Here is a 19,098-nt window from a genome sequence, read left to right on the forward strand (position 1 = left end):
ATTTATTAAAAAAATAAGTATTTGAAAGTGGATTAGCCTAATTAGCCATTATTTTATGTTAGGCGAGCCATTTTGATGGCTTATTTTAGCTGACACGCGCTGCCAAACAAATATTTACACATGTTATGCCACAACAACAAGAGGTTTTTAAATGAAGGGCAATACAGTTCAAGGGTATTTTGGGGACATCAAATAGTTTAAGTAGAAAATTGACAAAAATATGATAATTTAAAAGGGGTATTAACTCTTTTTTTATTATTTATTTTATAATGTTAATACGTTTTTTAAAAAAAGTATTTTCAATATGACAAGAAGAAAACATACAGGCTACAACTAGGCTGTTCAAAATCTTAAACTAATCCAATGACCAAAAATGACAGTAAAAAACTATTAGAAAATCTTGTCACTGCTCAAAATAGTGACCTAAGAGAGAGAAAAGTTAAATGCATTAAAATTAAAACATTCCAATTTTAAAAAAAGTTGTAAAGTTTAAAAAGCGTTTAACCTTTTCTTTCCCAAAACATTCCAATTAAAAAAAACAAAACACTTTCAGAAACATAAAAAAGAGACTTTTTACGAAAAACTCCAAAATCGCCACCGCCACCACCACCTTCTTCCGTCATTATACCCCATACCCCGTAACCCCATCCCACCCCAACCCCCAAATTCTCTTCTTTCCCATATTCCAAATTAAAATCCCAGAAAAACCCTTTGAGGAATTCAATTTTTTTGAGCATTTGGCTTACCATATAATGAACAATCTCAAGTTTCAAGTGTTTGACTCTGTTCCAGCTTAAGGTTTGAGGAGAGGCCGTAGCACGTGGGGGTTGAGGCGTGCCATATGGCAAAGCGCGTGTACCAAGTCTGGAAAGGAAGCAATGTGAGAATTTCTTTTTTAATTTTGTTTCTTTTGATTATTAGAAATTTTGCTTCTCTTTTTTTGTGGGTGTTTTTTTATGTGGTTATACTTTAATTTTTTTCCTGGGTTTTGGTTGAACTTTTAGTTGGGTATTGTTTGGTGTAGTGGGTTTTGGACAGTATTTTTGTTACTGTATATAGTTTTCTTGTGTGTGTAAATTGTAATGGTTACTTTGCCAATTTGTGCATAAAGATTGAATTTTTATTTCTTTATTCAACTTTAAGTTATTCTAATGGCCTTGTGAAATGTCTTAAGTTTTGATCTGAACTGTAAAGAATGTTTTTCAGCATTCTTTACGTTTTGGAATTCTCGGGATGTTTTCCAGACAAGTGTCTGCTAGTTCCTTACATTCATAAAAATCTGAAATACATTGTTGAAACTCTAGTTTGAGGTTTAGATATAACTTACGTATGCACACTTTCGAGCTCTGGGTATGGAGTGGTAAGTACTCCATCATCCTCTACCAGAGGTCTTGGGTTCGAGCCCTGGGTATGGATTCGCCTTTGTTAAACAACTCTTTACCCTCCAATGTGGGACTTCCAGACACGGATCCATATTTAGTCGGGCCCCAATGTGGCTATTGGACACTAGTTGTGAAACCCAAAAGAAGAAAAACTAAAGATTGTATTACTTCTACCTTGTCAAAAAAAAATAAAAAAATACATCTGCACAATTTTGAATTTGCCCCTTCTATGGTGAATATCTTAAGAAGTGCCAATTTTTCTGGAGGCTATGCAGGAAAAATATTGGCAGACTGGTAATCAATATGAAGTCAAATAGATCCTATACTGAGATAACTGTGTAGCTGATACCTCATTGCAATGAGTCAGTTGTTACGTCAATGAGGATACTGTTAGCATATTCTTTTGACCTTTCAGGTGTTATTATACATTAAAATAAATTGAGTTACGGGCTAGTGGGTGTATGATATTTGATCTAACCAGTAACCTTACTGTTTTTTGGATAAAGTTCGAAGCATGTATTGGCTCCTTTTCCTACTAAATTCTCTAACTCTCTTATTTGGTGGTTTGGTTAATTAACATTTTCTTATAAGTTGGTTTGTGGCCGTTACAACTATTTTTTTCACTTTAGACTCTCTCATAAGCAAATTTTGATTAGATGAGCAAACCAAAGTGCCCATATTCCTCTTATCTTGTAGGATACTGAGCTGCCTTTGGTCCTAGATCAGAAAGCACAGCCTTTTTAAGAATTTAAACTCTTTCCTATGGTTCACGTGGTTATTATCTTCTTGGGCGAATAATAATGTTATCATCTTGTTGAAGTTGGCACCTTTTCTGTTGAGAAGTTTTTGCTTTTATTACCGTCGTTCCATATGGATTTGATTCCAGAACCTTTTTTGAATCTGGAGCGGAAAGAGGGCTGTATATAATTTCTAAGCAATTGCTCATATGATTAAAGTACCTAAAATTTTCAGGAATAGGCAGCAAATGATGAAATACTGAGTATAAAATTTTGAGACGGAGGAGTAGGGTCAAACCTGTAAAGAAGATGGCGGGGATAAAAAACCAGAAGCACGCTAGTTTAGTATATGAGGCAACTTTTATTTCTTAAAAAAATACATATTTTCCAACTTGTAAGTAATAAATTCTTAATCTACAGCCCCTAGGGCTCTGGCCTGGTGGTAAAAGTGCAGCCCATGACATGTGGTTAGGCACATGTCACAGGTTCAAACCTTGCCGCAGAGAAAGTCTGGTATCTAAGTAGAGAGGGGTAGAAGTGCCGGCCCATTGTCCACCAAATTTCGAATCGTGTGCCACTGGTCCTCAAGAATTTCTCGATTATCAAGGAACGAATTTTTTTAGTTAATACACTGGCCATTCAAAGAGACAAAAATAGCAAACTTTGATGATTGAAGGGCCCCAACTAGTTCTAGTTCCCTTTGTGCTAATAGCTAACAAATTTCATTAAGCACCATGAAGAAAGGGTGCTTTGACAACTTCTTATAACCTTGGATTTTTCAGATTTTCTCGGTTTATTGAAAAAGAGATGAAGCACAATGTACTCAAATTTTATTCTTTTTGGAAATATGGATCAAAACATAACATCATTTCAAAAGTATATGAAGTGATCATTTCAAAGGTATATGAAGTGCTTTAGGTATCAGTGAGGATCTCTTTGCTTTTTATCGAATATGTAGGGATATAATAGTATTAGAAGACTAATTTTTCAAGGGAAGTTTATTCACTGAGTTTGAGTGCATAGCTTGCGTACGTATTCATTTTTATGATGGAAATGGTGTTGTTAATCAGTAATCTTAAGGATTGTAGTTCAAGCAGAGATATGAAGGGCTAGATTATTTTAAAATGAAGCGTCTATAGAGGGACTAACAAATGTAGTGAATTGGAATTTATGGCGCCGTTGATATTTTGCCCAAGTATTGAGCTAAGTTGCTCCGACACGGCAGTTTAGGTGTCGCACCCATGTCGACACGACACTAGTATGGGTGTGGGTATGGGATCCGTACCGGATCTGGTCAAACAATTTTGGGTACTTTGACCACGACAGACGGAAAAATTCGAGACGAGATACAATTTGATGCCCGAAATAAGAACCATAACTCGGGTAAATTTGAAGAAAATAACATACCTTATCTAGTAAATCAATCCTTTACTTATCTACAATTTGAGAATAAAAAGAAAATCCACACTTCACAAGCTATACGTAAGTATTCCACAAAATTTCTCATAACTTAGAGATATTTTTATATTTTTATTTTTTTGAATTATTTTTAGCTGGATCCCCGCACCCATATCCGTACTAGGATCCGTATCCCCGAATCTTAGAATTTACATGTCGAAGGATCCGACCTCTAGATCCGCACCCGTGTTAGACACCCGCACCCGTGTCCGAGCAACTTAGGTATTGAGTACTTCCACTCCGCTCACATCCTTCCCCCACCCCCCCTCCAACAAAGTTGAAAAAGGAAAAAAAAGGAGAAAGAAAAAAGAAAAATATCCTGGCATGCTGCTTTTAAAGATGTAGGTAAAGATGCTGAGTCCTTGAGGGACTGTACGTTAGACAACTGTTCTTGCCCTTAAACATTTCCTTTAATTGGTTGTCATCAAGTTTTTGAAGGTTAATTTATTGTTGAGTTTTTCTGCTGTTAGTCATAGTGGACTTCAACACTTCTAATGGGGTTGATTATAGTGGACAGGGTGCTCAATGTGTTGGAACCCTTTTGTTTGACAAACTTCTCTACATATTCAATTATTTTCTATATATTTATTTTATTGTACAAATAAAGTATTCCTGATAACAATCAAAGCTATTGAGCTAAGATAGTTTAAGAGATTTACCATCGAAGTATCAAATTTTAAAGAATAGATAGTACACTTTCACCCAAGAAACAAAAGGAAAAAGAAAAGGAAGGCGTTGATATAGCTTGAGATGATCTGGAAATGGGGAAGACAGGTTGATGATAACAAGATCACGAAATCTTTATCACAGTAGGGTGTTATGTTTTCATTGTATGCTTTAATGGTAATTTACTTATCCTCCCAGAAACATAGAGAAACCAAAAACAAGAAATAGGAGAAAATGATCCGTGGAGATGTAGAGTTAGTAAAATGGATAAGAGTGGGTTGATCTAGTGGTGAGCACCCTCCACTTCCAATCAAGAAGTTGTGAGTTCGAGTCACCCCAAGAGCAAGGTGAGGAGTTCTTGGAAGGAGGGAGCCGAGGGTCTATCGAAAACAACCTCTCTACCCCAGGGTAGGGGTAAGGTCTGCGTACACACTACCCTCCCCAGACCCCACTAGTGGGATTATACTGGGTTGTTGTTGTTGTAGAGTTAGTAAAATGATTAGATGGATTTTTCTATGGGGGAACAAACTTTTTTCATTTCAGGGGAAAAATCTTTTGAACTCATCAACATCGGGGATGCTCAGATTAGGTGGTATTCACTCATCGAAAGAAGTAGTCGTTTCACTAGCAGAATTAGCATCGACGAGAATAATCTACGATGGGTATGTGACGCTTTGAAGCAAACATCAAAGGGGAGAGGAGATCTTTACAGAAGATGGGGGAGGAAACAACAACAATATCTTCACAAAGTCTATCAGAATTACAATATCTATGGCAGATTTGTAAGAATAGAAGTGTGGCAAGGAAGCAGAAAATCAGCGGTGATTATTCCGGAAGCAGATTATAATAGTGATTGGGTTGATATTGCTGAAAAAATCCTCCGATTTGTAGGAAGCCACAACAGTAATGGCCCTATACGACCACCATCTCCATTATTTAGGAGCTATTTCGAAGCTGTAAAGATTGAGAGCTGGCCAGACATTCTGATCCCACCATCTTCAAAGGTTGAAGAAGTTACACACCCACTCTCTAGATGTCTAATTGGAACTTTCAACGACCCATTCAGCAATAGCCCAAGCGCAGAAACCATTCAGAATTGGTTCCTTGGCAGATGGAAAATCAGTGCAGGACTTAAAGTTACCCCCATAGACCACAATCGTTTCCTATTCGAGTTCCCATCAAGACAAGAGGCTGTTAGAATCAGTGCAGGGAATTGGTTCTGGAGCGATCGACATTTACATTTACAATGGTGGACGCCGTGTTATGGAACTATTTCTGTTGATAGCTTCCCAGAAGTTATATGGGTGAAAACTTTCGGGATCCCCATCCATGCTTGGACATCTAAAATCTTCAAACAAATTGGAGATCAGTGCGACGGCTATGTTGGAGTAGATGCAGATACAAAGAGCAGAAAGCATTTTTTCTGGGCTCGAATTTGCATCAGGAACTCTGGCAAGCAACTTCCGGCGAAGGTTAGAATAGATTGGGGAGGTTTGAGATTTGAAATCTTGATAACAACGGAGAACCAACCAACTCCAATACCTAGCAGTCCAAACACATTACCCTCTGTAACAGTGAGGCCAGCAGAAAAGGTAACAGAGGACCATGTGGGCTCTGAGATTTCGAATCTTGTGCAGGTCAGCAAGGATATGTCTAATGTAGGGACCATCTCCAACTTTAAAAATCAGCCTGGGATTTTACATGTGAAGGGGCCAGCTGCAAAATTAAAAGGTCCAGTTACAACTACTACAAATATTAAGACCCATAAAGCCAAAACATTGGGCTTTTATAATGGGTACTATTCAAGTGGGCAAAAGCAGAAGAAATATTTTAAAAGGCCCAACAACTGTAATACATGGAAGGTGCTAAGGAATAATAATGACCCATGTCTTCTAAAGGGTCATATGACAGAGATTAAAAATTATTTCGACCCTATGTCTGAGGAGATCCAAGCTTCCACTCACATGAACAAAGAAGCAATAGGTGAAACATCTCACACCCAATTCGATGCAGATGATGAAGCTGAGCCACCCACTTCGCAATTATGTTTGCTCTCAGAATCAGCTAAGGTAAGTGACTCGGAATCAGACTTCTCCGCTCAGTCTTTCAATGACTTTCTCTCTCTCCCATGGCATGATCGACTGGATCTTACCATGCAAGTGATGGACAAACCAACAGAGGTCGAAACATCAAGGTGAACCAAAATTGCATTGGTAAAAGCTTGCAAAGCTTTTGGTGTAAATGCGGCAGGGTTCGAACATGACATCTTGGGTATCATTTTAAGGATGGAGGAGAGAAGAAAGGCTCAACTACTGCTTCAACAACAACAGGCTAAGGCAGTAGCAAGCCCTAGAAAAGGGAAGAGTAAAGGGGAAGCAGAACTTAAGAAGCTGGCTTGGGGTCTTCAAGAAGGCAGTGACAGAAAGGTTAGGGGCAGGTCTCACCAATCTCATTCCGCATGAAGGTCAAAATCCTAAGTTGGAATGTGCAGGGACTAAATGACAAGAATAAAAGTACTTTGGAGTCTCTGATTCGTAAATGGAGAGTAGACATCCTTTGTATTCAGGAAACTAAAATTGAGGATTGGAACAATTTTCTGTCCATGCAAATATGGGGCAACAGATGGGTATCATGGGTTGAACTCAAGGCTTGGGGAAATAAAGGAGGGGTCATTATTATGTGGGATAGAAGGTTGTAGCATTGTGTTGATTCTCAATCGGGAGACTTCTCAATAACCTGCAGATTTGAGAGTTTAACTGAAGAATTCAAATGGGCTTACACAGGGGTCTATGGCCCTCGTACCAACCCAGAAAGGAAGGAATTTTGGCATGAATTGGCAGCAATCGGTGGTTTATGGTCAGACCAATGGGTAATTGGCGGAGATTTCAATGCATGCAGATATGAAAATGAAAGACTTAATTGCTCCAGAAGATCTAAGGCAATGATCGACTTCTCAATTTTTATATTGGAGCTGGGCTTGATTGATCCTCCTCTTAATGGAGCACAATACACATAGTCGAGAGGGGAGAACTTTACACAAGCGTCCAGAATTGACAGATTTTTGCATTCAACCGAATGGGGTGATTCATTTAAAGCAGTGAAACAGCTACCAATGCCCAAGGTAATTTCAGACCACAAACCAATCCTCCTGGAAAGTGGAGATCGGGAACCGACACCTTCCTACTTCAAGTTTGAAAATATGTGGCTACAAACTGAAGGGTTTATGGACATGATAAAGGAATGGTGGCAATCCTATACAATCATATTCTCATCCAGAAGTTGAGATCCTTAAAGAAGGACATAATAACCTAGAATAGAGAGGTGCATGGCAAGTTGGAAGACAAAAGGAACAAGGCACTCGATGAGTTAAGACTCTTGGATCAAGTGGCTGAACATAGGATACATTCTCCAGAGGAAAAGTTGAGGACCTTCAATCTCAAATTGGAACTTCAACAGATTGCACTAGCTGAAGAAGTCTCTTGGAGACAAAAATCCAGATGCTTATGGCTAAAGGAGGGAGACAGAAACACGAAGTATTTTCAGAAAATTGCTAATTCTCAAAGGAGGAACAATTGCATTGATAGGCTCAAAGTGGGAGAAAATTTAGTTGAAGTTAAGGAGCAGATCAAATAGGAAATACTGGATTATTATCGGGCTTTGTATAGGGAAAGGGAACCGTGGAGGCCTACAACAGAGTTTGAGGGGTTACCCTCATTATCTACAGATGAATGTGTTGATCTAGAATCATCTTTTGAGGAATCAGAAGTCTTAGCAGGCTTAAAGTCTTGTGCTCCTGATAAAGCACCAGACCCCGATGGGTTCACTATGGCCTTCTTTCAAAAGGCATGGGACTTTATTAAAACAGATATCATGGAGGCTCTCAATCACTCTATCATAGTTGTCATATGGTCAAATCCTGCAATACTGCATTTATTGCTCTTATCCCCAAAAAGAAAGGAGCAATAGAACTAAGGGACTATAGACCTATCAGTTTAATAGGGAGTGTTTACAAGATAGCTGTAAAAATTTTGGAAGATTAAAAAAGGTCATTGACAAGTTGATCTCTAGGCAACAAAGTGCTTTTATAAAAAACAGGCAGATCACAAATGTCTCCTTGATTGCCAATGAGTTCTTGGATTGGAGAATCAAAAATGGTGAAACAGGTTTGCTGTGCAAATTAGACATTGAAAAAGCTTTTGATCAACTGAGTTGGGCATATCTCACCAACATCTTAAAGAAGATGGGATTTGGAGATAGGTGGATAAAATTCTGCATATCAACTGTGAAGTATTCTGTGTTGGTTAACAAAAGTCCTGTAGGTTTCTTTTCTCCTCAAAAAGGCCTCAGGCAAGGAGATCCACTCTCTTCTTTTCTCTTTTTATTGGCAATGGAGGGTCTCTCACATATGCTAGGAAAGGCAAAGGAGCTTCAATGGATACAAGGTTTTCAGGTGGGGAGAAATCATGCAAATTCAGTCACTGTATCACACCCGCTATATGCAAATGACACATTGATCTTCTGTGGTGCAGAAAGGTCACAAGTAATCAATCTCAACCTCATCTTACTCATTTTTGAAGCATTGTTCGGGCTACACATCAATATGCTTAAAAGCATTATTTATCCAGTGAATGAGGTTCAAAATTTGGAGGATTTAGCTGAAATACTTAGCTGCAAAACTGGCTCCTTCCCCACAACTTATCTAGGACTCCCCTTGGGAGCCAAATTCAAATCCACTGGAATTTGGAATGAAGTCATTGAAAAAGTTAAAAGGAGACTAGCAACCTGGCAAATGCAATATCTCTCGATGGGGGGCAGACTCACACTGATCAGTAGTGTCCTTGACAAACATACCATCTTATTACATGCCTCTGTTTCCTATGCCAAGCTCAGTCCTGAAACAACTAGACCGGCTAAAAAGAAGGTTTTTATGGGAAGGAAACAGTGAGACTCACAAATTTTCACTTGTTAGGTGGCCAAGAGTAATTCAACCAAAGTCTTATGGGGGATTGGGTATCAGGAATCTTAGGCTTCACAACAAATGTATGCTAATGAAATGGCTATGGTGGTATGGACAAACTGAAGCAGGTTACTAAGAAAGAGATCATTGGCGCCAAGTATGGAATTCAGAATCATTGGAGCCCCAAGAAAAGTTCAGCACCCCATGGAGTGGGTTAATGGAAACACATCAGCAACTTTCAAAATGATTTCTTTCAGAATACATCATTCAAAGTCGGTAGTGGTGTTCATGTGAAATTTTGGAAAGACATATAGCTTGGTAATACAACACTAAAGGATTCATACCCAGGTCTATACCTAATAGCCTGCAATCAGGACTCAAATATTGCTCAAAACAGAGAGAACATTTGGAATCCAGTGTTTAGAAGAAATCTTCATGATTGGGAAATCAATGACTTACAGCATTCTTTCACAGGGAAGTCCTGTGAAAGAATCATCTGGGGGAAGATTTCATCACGGAAGATCAACAACCAGACAGAATCATCTGGGGGAATTCAAAAGAAGGGAAGTACACATAATAGAATATTAGAGGATTGGCCCTGGAAACATGTCTGGTTTACCAGAATGCCACTCAAAGTAGCATGCCTCACATGGACTGCCCTCAATGAAGCTGTTTTAACACAGGACAATCTTAGCAGAAGGAGCATTACTTTAGTCAACAGATGTTATATGTGCCAACAGAAATCAGAAAGTGTTAACCATATGTTTCTTCATTGCCCAGTCACTGTTGATATTTGGAACTTCTTCCTATCCATTTTCAGTATAACTTGGATCATGCCTCACACCATCAAGGAAGCCTATATTAGCTGAATTTTTTGGAGAGTTGACAAAGCCATCAAAAGAATATGGAGAATGATCCCAGCAGTCATATTTTGGATTGTTTGGAAGGAAACATTGGCAGATGTTTTGATGGAATATCAACTCCAATACATTCCGTAAAAGCTAGATGTTTAGTTAGTTTGTTGAGTTGGAACTTTCTTTCCCCTGTTAATAGCGTAGACACTCTTTTGGATTTTGTTAGCTCCCTAGTTATAGCATAGATACTCTTGTACTGGAGCTTACAGTGTTTTTTGTCTTTTGTACGGGAGCTAACATAATTTCTGTTCTTGTAATTTGGCATCCTCCTGATGCCATTTCAATGATATTATCTTACTTCATCAAAAAAAAAAAAATGATTAGATAGTTACTAGCAATGATAGAGGGATTAGGAAGAGAGTTAGCTGTTACTCTGAGGGAATTGCTAATAAATTATTCGGAAAAGGGCCAACAATACCCCTAATGTATTGAAAATGACTCAAAAATACCCCCCGTTAATCTTTTGGTCCGCAAATGCCCCCAACGTTTGTTTTTGGACTCAAACTTACCCTTATATCTAACAGAACTAAGCTGGTCAATTTTTTGACTTTAACTTCGCCATGAGGCATTTTCTTAACCTGCCACGTGTATTATTTGTATTAAATAAAACCCACCTGTATCTTTTAAAATACTCAACGATCCTGACCCGCTCCTATAACCCACCCGTTACCAGTTAATTTAAACCAACAACCCTTTCTTCTTTATCATTAATAAGAGACACTAGGATTCTGAAACCGTAGCACTTGTCCATTATTTTGACCTGAGCTTTCTGCTAGAATTTTGTATGTTCTTGCGGTATACTAGTGCCAACACCGCTGTAGGGGTAGTATCTACCTGGCCGCCAAGGCATATAAAATCCTGCCCTCCTAATCTTTCTCTCCGGCAATAAATCCAAAACCTAGATCTAATGCTAGCATTCTTGAGTCTTATGGTCATTTTTTCTTGGGGAAGATATGGAAGAGACAATTTTCTTGTTCTGTTCTTGAAGCTTTGCAACTTCTCCAAGTGTATTAATTAGACGATTCTATACTAAATATGGATCAAGAAGCAAACTTGTATTCTTCTAATGAGGAATACCGAATAGTTCGTAACAAGTTTGAAGAGGTTAAGCAGTGGGTTATAGGAGCGGGTAAGGTCGTTGGGTATTTTAAAAGATATGGGTGAGTTTTAATTTAATATAAATAATCCACGTGGCAGGTTAAGAAAATGCCACATGGCAAAGTTAAAGTCAAAAAATTGACCAAGTAGTTCTGTTAGATACATGGGTAAGTTTGAGCCCAAAAATAAATGTTAGGGGCATTTGCTGACCAAAAGGTTAACGAAGGGTATTTTTGAGCCATTTTTAATACGTTAGGGGTATTGTTGGCCCTTTTCCGTAAATTATTCATTTAGTCAGTCTAGTGTGGATTTTTTCCTCTTCGTGATAAACTGTATTCTGATTGTGAGTGCCCTTACCTGGAGGAGTTTCATTGAACTAGAATTGTTTAACGCTTGCCCCTGTTAACCGAAGGTGATTTCAACGTGGTACATGTGCCCTAATACACCGACAATGTTCTAAAGGTTCCTCTAATGTGCACTTTGTTCGGTAAACATTTGTGATTAGAAAAAGTAAAAAGGTAGTTATCTTCCTTTCTGGCACCTCTTGAAAGACTTGATTGGGCATAGTAGCACTTGAAATTCGAATACTGAAGATTTTTTATTCGTAAAACTAACCTCAAGTCTACTTATAAAAAAAAAAAAAAAACTGAAAGTAGAATGTTTAATATCACGATCGGCTCACCACGGGCCATTGGCCCATTAGTTTTGTTTTGGCTTATTTTGATAAGCAAGTATTGGTCGTGTTAAAATCCAAGCGCTCAGCTAGTACTCGACATTGCAAAAGTAGGGAGGATCCTTGTAGAAAGCAGCGGAAGCCCCCTCATAAAAAGGGGAAGCCTCTGTATAAAAATCACTGTTGTAAAGTATGAATATAGTTGATCAGGCTGTTTTCCTCGTATATAGCTTCTTTGTACAGGGGCCCTTGTACACTGGGTCATTGACTTCTGGGGCCTAAAGTCCCCTTGTATTGACTTTTTTTCAGTACAATCCTCTTGGCCATTCAATTAGAGGTCTCTCTGTCTTTAGATAATATATATGTATAACTCTATCATCATTGAGTATGAAATCATGATCATAGCCACATCTAGATTGTTCTAAACAAAGAGGAGGGGTCTTGAAAAAAGAAAAGAAAGTGGAAAAGATTGCCAACAGAACATTGGCAGTACCAATAGAAGTTTTTTCACTTGCACTGATGATTGCGATGAAGAGAAATTATTCGTTTCTTCCCCTTGAAATTGTCTCTTGATCTTTCAACTATTCTTGTGAACCAAAGGACAGAAAAGATAAGTCCTTTTTCAATATTTTCATTTTGCAGCAACAACAGTGTAATTATTCATCTGTTGCTATAACAAATCAGCAGTAGCATGCCATGCTATACTTTGTACTTCTGATTTATCTTCTTTGTTTTTTACTCATTTCCTTTCTTCTGCAGTATTTTTTTCTTGGTGGCAGGTTGATTTTTGGGCCAGATGCAAAGTCATTGCTTATAACCTTATTGCTTATCATAGTACCCGTCACTGTTTTCTGTGTTTTTGTCGCAAGGCATCTGCGCCATGAGTTTTCATCGTACAATGCAGGATATGCTATTTTGGCAGTAGCAATTATTTTCACTATCCATGTAAGTTCATTAACCCCTTACTTGACTCTTGAGAATGATTGCATGTTACTTCTGTCACCAATATGGTTAAAATAATGTGATAAGTTTGTTTTACTTTGAATTCTTGTGGTTTTTAGCTAGTGGCTAGTTGTTACATTTAATTTTGTTCATGGATCGTTAGCATTTGTGTCTAGGATTTGTTTGTCCCTTTCTCTGTCCAGTTGTTTTTTCATTCTCCTGATTATTTAATAGCTTTGATTTTTTCATTTTTACACATAACAGTTACATAACTATAACAGTTACATAATTAGGTTTTGCTATTATGTTTTCAGGTTGAGTTTTTGGTGGGTGGGATATTAACTGTAGTGCCTAGAGCAGTAAAATTGCTGGTTAAATTTCATGGTACTTGGTGATCATGGAATTTCTATTTTCCCTGCTCATTTGGATACACAGTTTCCACTTTCCAGTCTTTTTCTGTTTATTCATGTTCTTCAGACTTGATTACCGAAGGAGGAGGCAAATAACGAATGCTTTTAATATCTGATATTATAGATGACAAATAATTGGATAATCTTAATTTTCATCTTGGTTTGGACTGTTGGTAGTTGCACAATTATACTAGTTAGACACTACTGAACATGCAAAAATGTCGTGCACATATGGATATGTTTTGTCAGCTCTCAGCTTTTGTTAGTGAAACTTTTAGAATTTGATTGAAGTTACTTGTTTTATCTTTATTGTTTTGGAAAGATTTAGCTGAAGGTAGTACTTCTGAAAATAGTTGCCTGATAATTTGTTCTATTTGCTTCTTTCTGTGTCGAACTATGTACTGTTATGACCTCTCTATATGGGTATCACTTTTTGTTCGTTCGAAATAGTGTAGAGGAGAAATGGATCAACTCTCAAGCTGTGGCTTAGAGGATCCCTGAATTGGTTTTGGCAGGTATTGGTGCTGCTGCTTCTTACATCAGCTAGAGATCCAGGTATTGTTCCACGTAATTCTCATCAGCCAGAGGAAGTATTCCGTTGTGACACTTCTGCATCAGTAGAGATTGGTGGAAGACAAACGCCTAGCCTTCAATTTCCCCGAACAAAAGAAGTAACTGTTAATGGGATGCCAGTGAGAGTGAAATACTGTGATACCTGCATGTTATATCGCCCTCCACGTTGTTCGCACTGTTCCATCTGTAACAATTGTGTGGAGCGATTTGATCACCACTGCCCATGGGTGGGCCAGTGCATTGGATTGGTAGGGTATTGTACTAGCTAAATTGGTTCTGTGAAATTTTCTTAATTTTTAGATCTATTGGGTTACTCTTGACAGCTCTCATTTTATCGTGCAGCGCAACTACCGTTTTTTCTTCTGCTTTGTCTCTTCTGCTATGCTGCTGTGCATCTATGTGTTTGCAATATGTGCTCTGTACATCAAGGTGCTAATGGATAATGATCAAGGCACAGTCTGGAAGGCAATGAAAGAGTCGCCAGCATCTGTCATTCTAATGGCTTATTGTTTTATTTCCCTGTGGTTTGTTGGTGGACTCACCGGCTTTCACTTGTATCTAATAAGTACCAATCAGGTCAGTTGCTTTATCTTGTATTCATGATAGGACATTTGATTCTAAAGTTCAATTTTTTTAGAGATGCTAATTGTGCTTCAAGATAGGGCATGAACCCGTGCATTCCATAGGCCATGCTTCTTGTGATTTTGCCTTCCTGCTGCTTTTATACTTTTGTTGGGCCCATGAATATGCTGCTTTGTTTACTGAGCAGAGTATGATTGGAAGTAAAAGATGAGCCTAATATACTACTTTCTCTGTTCCCTTAATTGCTTTTGCATTTTAATGTACTGTTGCACGAGGGTAGGGTCAGGTTGGTGTTTTATGTCTTCCTTTTCATTTCAAGTTGTTCCTTTGCATTTATGTTTAATAGTTGCAGTTAGTTCATGTGAAGGTTTTGGGCTGGTCTGATTTAGGATAGAAAGGAAAGAATGGAGAGAAACAGTAAGCAATATAGTTATCTTATAAAATGCACTTGCTTTTCTTTCCTTTTATTCATTCAAAACAGCTAACCCATATCGGTTGGTATTCATGCATTAGTCAAGTATTGTCTATGTAGTTAGTTAAAGTAAATAGCTTTTTGACAAGGTGTCTGTCTGGGGGATCCACTTTACCATCATGTCAACAAGAAATTTTCTTCTTGTGCTGTTCTAGATATGCAGCAGTCTTTGCATTCTCACTAGCGTTTAACCTTGTCCTGTCTCAGACGACCTATGAGAATTTCCGGTATAGAGCAGAAAACAGGATCAATGTCTATGACCTTGGTTGTTTGAACAACTTCATGGAAGTATTTTGCACAAAAGTAAAACCGTCACGGAACAACTTCCGAGGTTATGTACAAGAGGAAGAACCACAGCCACCTTTGCCTACTACCAGGGAAGCTGAAGTTGAAATGGGTGAGGATCAACGAGTGAAGGTAGAAGATGATCTCGATATTGGTGGAGACCTTCTAAAGATCTCACAGCGTCATAGTATTGAAGATATTGAAGCAGATATACGTAGCCGAGGGAGTGATGTGCCCTATCATAATTCATCTGAGGCTGATTCAATTCATGGGTCAGATAGGCGAGCTCCCAACGTGCAATCAGACACGCGTCACTCGAGCTGGGGAAGGAGAAGTGGGAGCTGGGAAATCGCATCAGAGGTCCTTGGCACGAAAACCAACGTCCCCGAGAGCAGGAGCTACAATGCTTCGCGGGAGCCTTATCAATGATTTAATGATGTTGTACAGTTGACGACAATGGATAATATCATTAAGCTGCAGTTGTAACTTACTCCTGTAGGTTAACTCTGTAATACATTATATCCTTTTCACATTCTCATTCACCACTGGATACTAGACTGGTATAAATATTCTTTTGGGAAAATTAGTGAATAGGCGTGTGTGATTTTTTGAATGACAAGGTAGTCCCTGTTTTGGCTTGCTGCTGCTGCTGCTGCTTATTCTGTTCAATTGGGGGACTGTGAACTGGCTTGTTTTGTGTAGACCTGATGCCTCTGTTAATTTAAATAGAGATGGTTCTTACTCATTTTACTTCTCCTTGTTTTCACCATTTTTGGGTATCAGTAGCTTCTTCTCTTAAATCTTCTGCCATCTTTTCAACTTCATATCACAATTCACTAACGACACAATATTACCTCTTAATTTTGAAGCCCATTATTACAATATTTGGGAAGGAGAAAGGGAGTGTGTATCTTTTGTTACATAATTGATTAGCTGGGAATGTAAATGATCCAAATCCATTGATCCATCCAAATACAGTGTTCTTTCTATGGTTGAGTCCATACAAATAAATTCTTTACCTTATTTGCAATTAGGCACAATTAAATTGTGAACTTATCTATTACTCATAATAAATGAGCTATACCAAACAATTATTTAATCATTCAGACAATCCATCATCCCAAAATGTCACAGATACAATTCATACGTTATGTTACAACTTCATACCCTTTCATTCCCTCGTTAAAAATTGTTTTTTTTCCTCTAAATTTATTCCTCCACAGCAAGAATGTCTTCATTAATTAATGTTTCGGTTCTTGCAATATTTCTTTTGGCATTTTTCAGTGCTACATCAGAGCCAGATTCTCCAAAATTGCTCGACAAGGCTTGTGCTTGGGGTTCAACAGATTGGAATTCTTCGTTCTGTTTAGACGTTTTGAAATCAAGTCCTCTAATCATATCAGCAGAGGATCTGCTGCAGCTAACACTATCAATCATCGAGACAGGACTAATAAACGCTACAAGAACACAAATATACATTGGAGAAAAGCTTAAAGGAAATATTCAAGTTATAGGACTCGAATTGAAGTCAGGTCTTGGTCAATGTCTCAACTTGTATGGTCAGATAATAGGTTTGTACAAGAGTGCTTTGGTTCATGTTGAAAAACATAAGTTATATGATGTAGCAAGTTTTGAATTTTCAATAGCTGCCAATAATGCTGAGTATTGTCAAGGTTGGCTACTTCTTTCTGGGATTCTTGATGCTGATATTTCAAGTGGTAACAAATTTATTAAGTATCTTAGTTTGACGGGATATACAGTTGTGAATGATCTTATGATCTCAGATTGGCTTATCAAAAAGTAGGTCATTCTTCTTGGTCCTTTTTAATATTTATTATCATTGAAAAGAAATTATTACTCGAATATTTTATTTTCTTCTTCCCAGCTTCCTCTGTATCATACCAGCAAACAATTTAAAAAAAAACAATTTGTTTTCTCTTTTTCTTAACTTCTTTTTTTTCATATTCTTTAGCCATTACTACTTAAACCATCAGAAAAACTTATTGTATTCGATAGATCTAATTTTTCCCTTAAAGGAAAAAAGTATATTAATTACTGAATAATTGGTGCAATAAAATGTAATATTCACTTGCATCTTGTGTTATTTTTCACGATCGGTGAGTATGTGTGCATATACAGTGCACATGTAGGATAAAAGTCAAGACCGTGTATAGACAATTACTACACAATATCATACCAAGTTTGTATTAAGATTGAGATATTCTTGATCTTTAATTCCACGATATGAAGTAGGGGTGTACAAAGGAAATCGATAAACCGCACCAAGCCAATAATCCAAGTCAAATCGATAAAAAAACCCCGACTATGGTTCAGTTTGATTTGGTTTGGTGTTGAAAAAAAAACTCGATCATAATTTGTTTGTTTAACTAAATAAAGTCACATTGAAACCAAACCAACTCGACATTACATGTATAGAAGTTTTAAATATATTTATTGTAGCTTAATTTATAAATATTTCTTAATTTTTTTCATAGGTTTATCTTTTAACGTATTATTTGCTCCAATAAGTTTTATACTCCATAAATATTAGTAACTCAAAGAAATCCCAAACCAAAATCAAATCAATATTAATGCTAACAAAAGACATTCAATTTAATAGTACTAGAATGAGAATAGCCTTGGATATCTATTTTTTTTATTTTTAATGGTTTAGATAAAATGTACTATACCTTATTCTTTTTAGTGTTTAGTCATGTAAATAATAGTACTTATTAGTCATACTTATTTCAACAACTTAGTAATTTTAGATTATGTTCATTGTCATTATGGCTTATTAATTATATTTATTATGCGATTTTATTATCTTTATTGTTGAATATTTTCGTACAATGCCATGGTTGATCTCATATTTTATGTTATTTTCTGAAAAAATACCTTATATAGTTTTGTCTTATTAGGATTAATGAAATATTTGGAGCAAAAATTTTATGTTTTATGCTATGAAGACTTTATGAAAAAAAACCTAAAAAATTCGAGAAAAGATGAGATTAAAAAATTCTACTTTTATTGTTTTGTTTTGGTCTTTAAATTTAATAATCCGACATAATTGGTTTGGTTATCCGAACCAACCCGAACTATAAACACCTTAATAGGAAGTGTGTTGTTTATTGGCTAAAAAAGTGAGGATTCTATTTATTTAAACGCGTGTCTCCTGTCCTTTTGCAAATTAATAACTACGTAGGGCCCAAGCATTACTTGCTTTCCTAGTTCTTATCGGACTCAAAATAAAATGAGAATTGCCATTTTGGTAAGTATGAAATATAGGGCACACGTTTTCCTATTTCTTCTGGGACTCAAAATCCTAACTATTATAGGATTATGGGGTTTTTTTACTATAAAAGTGCATACAAATACATTAATCAACCACTACACATTTTCTACTTCAACATCAATCTCTCTCCAGAATACAATTCAAGAAACAACAAATTCCTTTCCAAAACCACTCACTCAAAGAAATATGTCGGTTGCGATTGCAGGAACAACAACACTAAGACAATGGTCTAATTTTGCAGAAAATTCTTATGTGTGCGTGACAGGTTCAAAATCCACTACTTACATGCTTAGACAAGAAAAGAAGTGTACGCTTCACCTCAACAAAACCTCTGTTGACAAGGTTGGTTTGCCTCTTAAAGTTTCGGTTGTTGTAATGTTATGTCCTTCGTCATCACTTTCTACTAGTTCTCGTAATCACATACTTGATCACAAAACCGAGCTCACATTTTGGATTCCATACGATGAAATCTTCTCGGACAATGCTCGTGATATTATGTCGAAAACTATCTACCTGATGAATGTCCCTTTTTCCTTGGAGGATAATCTAAATTGGAGAGACACAGAATAATATGGTAAAATTGAGATAACTGCCATTTTGGAAAACAAGGACATGTTGATTTCCAAAATAGTGGACTCTGTTAGGAGTATGATGGAT

At 37.2% G+C, this 19,098-nt stretch overlaps 1 protein-coding gene across 1 annotated transcript; it reads left to right on the forward strand.

Moving 5' to 3' along the window:
• Nucleotides 1-520: 520 nt before the first annotated feature.
• Nucleotides 521-15,894, forward strand: LOC107822085 (protein S-acyltransferase 8). The gene is made up of 5 exons (XM_016648586.2): nucleotides 521-880; nucleotides 12,645-12,830; nucleotides 13,753-14,058; nucleotides 14,153-14,386; nucleotides 15,072-15,894. Exons 1-5 carry the CDS (start codon nucleotides 842-844, stop codon nucleotides 15,576-15,578), a joined length of 1,272 nt encoding a protein of 423 aa, XP_016504072.1. The 5' UTR covers nucleotides 521-841; the 3' UTR covers nucleotides 15,579-15,894.
• The last annotated feature ends 3,204 nt before the right edge of the window (nucleotides 15,895-19,098 follow it).

Source organism: Nicotiana tabacum, chromosome 12, assembly GCF_000715075.1.
Source record: "Nicotiana tabacum cultivar K326 chromosome 12, ASM71507v2, whole genome shotgun sequence".
NCBI lineage: Eukaryota > Viridiplantae > Streptophyta > Magnoliopsida > Solanales > Solanaceae > Nicotiana > Nicotiana tabacum.

What these genes read in the sequence shown, in the direction of transcription:
- LOC107822085 (XM_016648586.2), top strand. Translation starts at nt 842, where the DNA reads ATGGCAAAGCGCGTGTACCAAGTCTGGAAAGGAAGCAAT. An exon ending in CAATTATTTTCACTATCCAT is followed by an intron (nt 12,831 to 13,752) that starts GTAAGTTCATTA and finishes TGGTTTTGGCAG; the next exon opens with GTATTGGTGCTGCTGCTTCT. An exon ending in TGGGCCAGTGCATTGGATTG is followed by an intron (nt 14,059 to 14,152) that starts GTAGGGTATTGT and finishes TTTATCGTGCAG; the next exon opens with CGCAACTACCGTTTTTTCTT.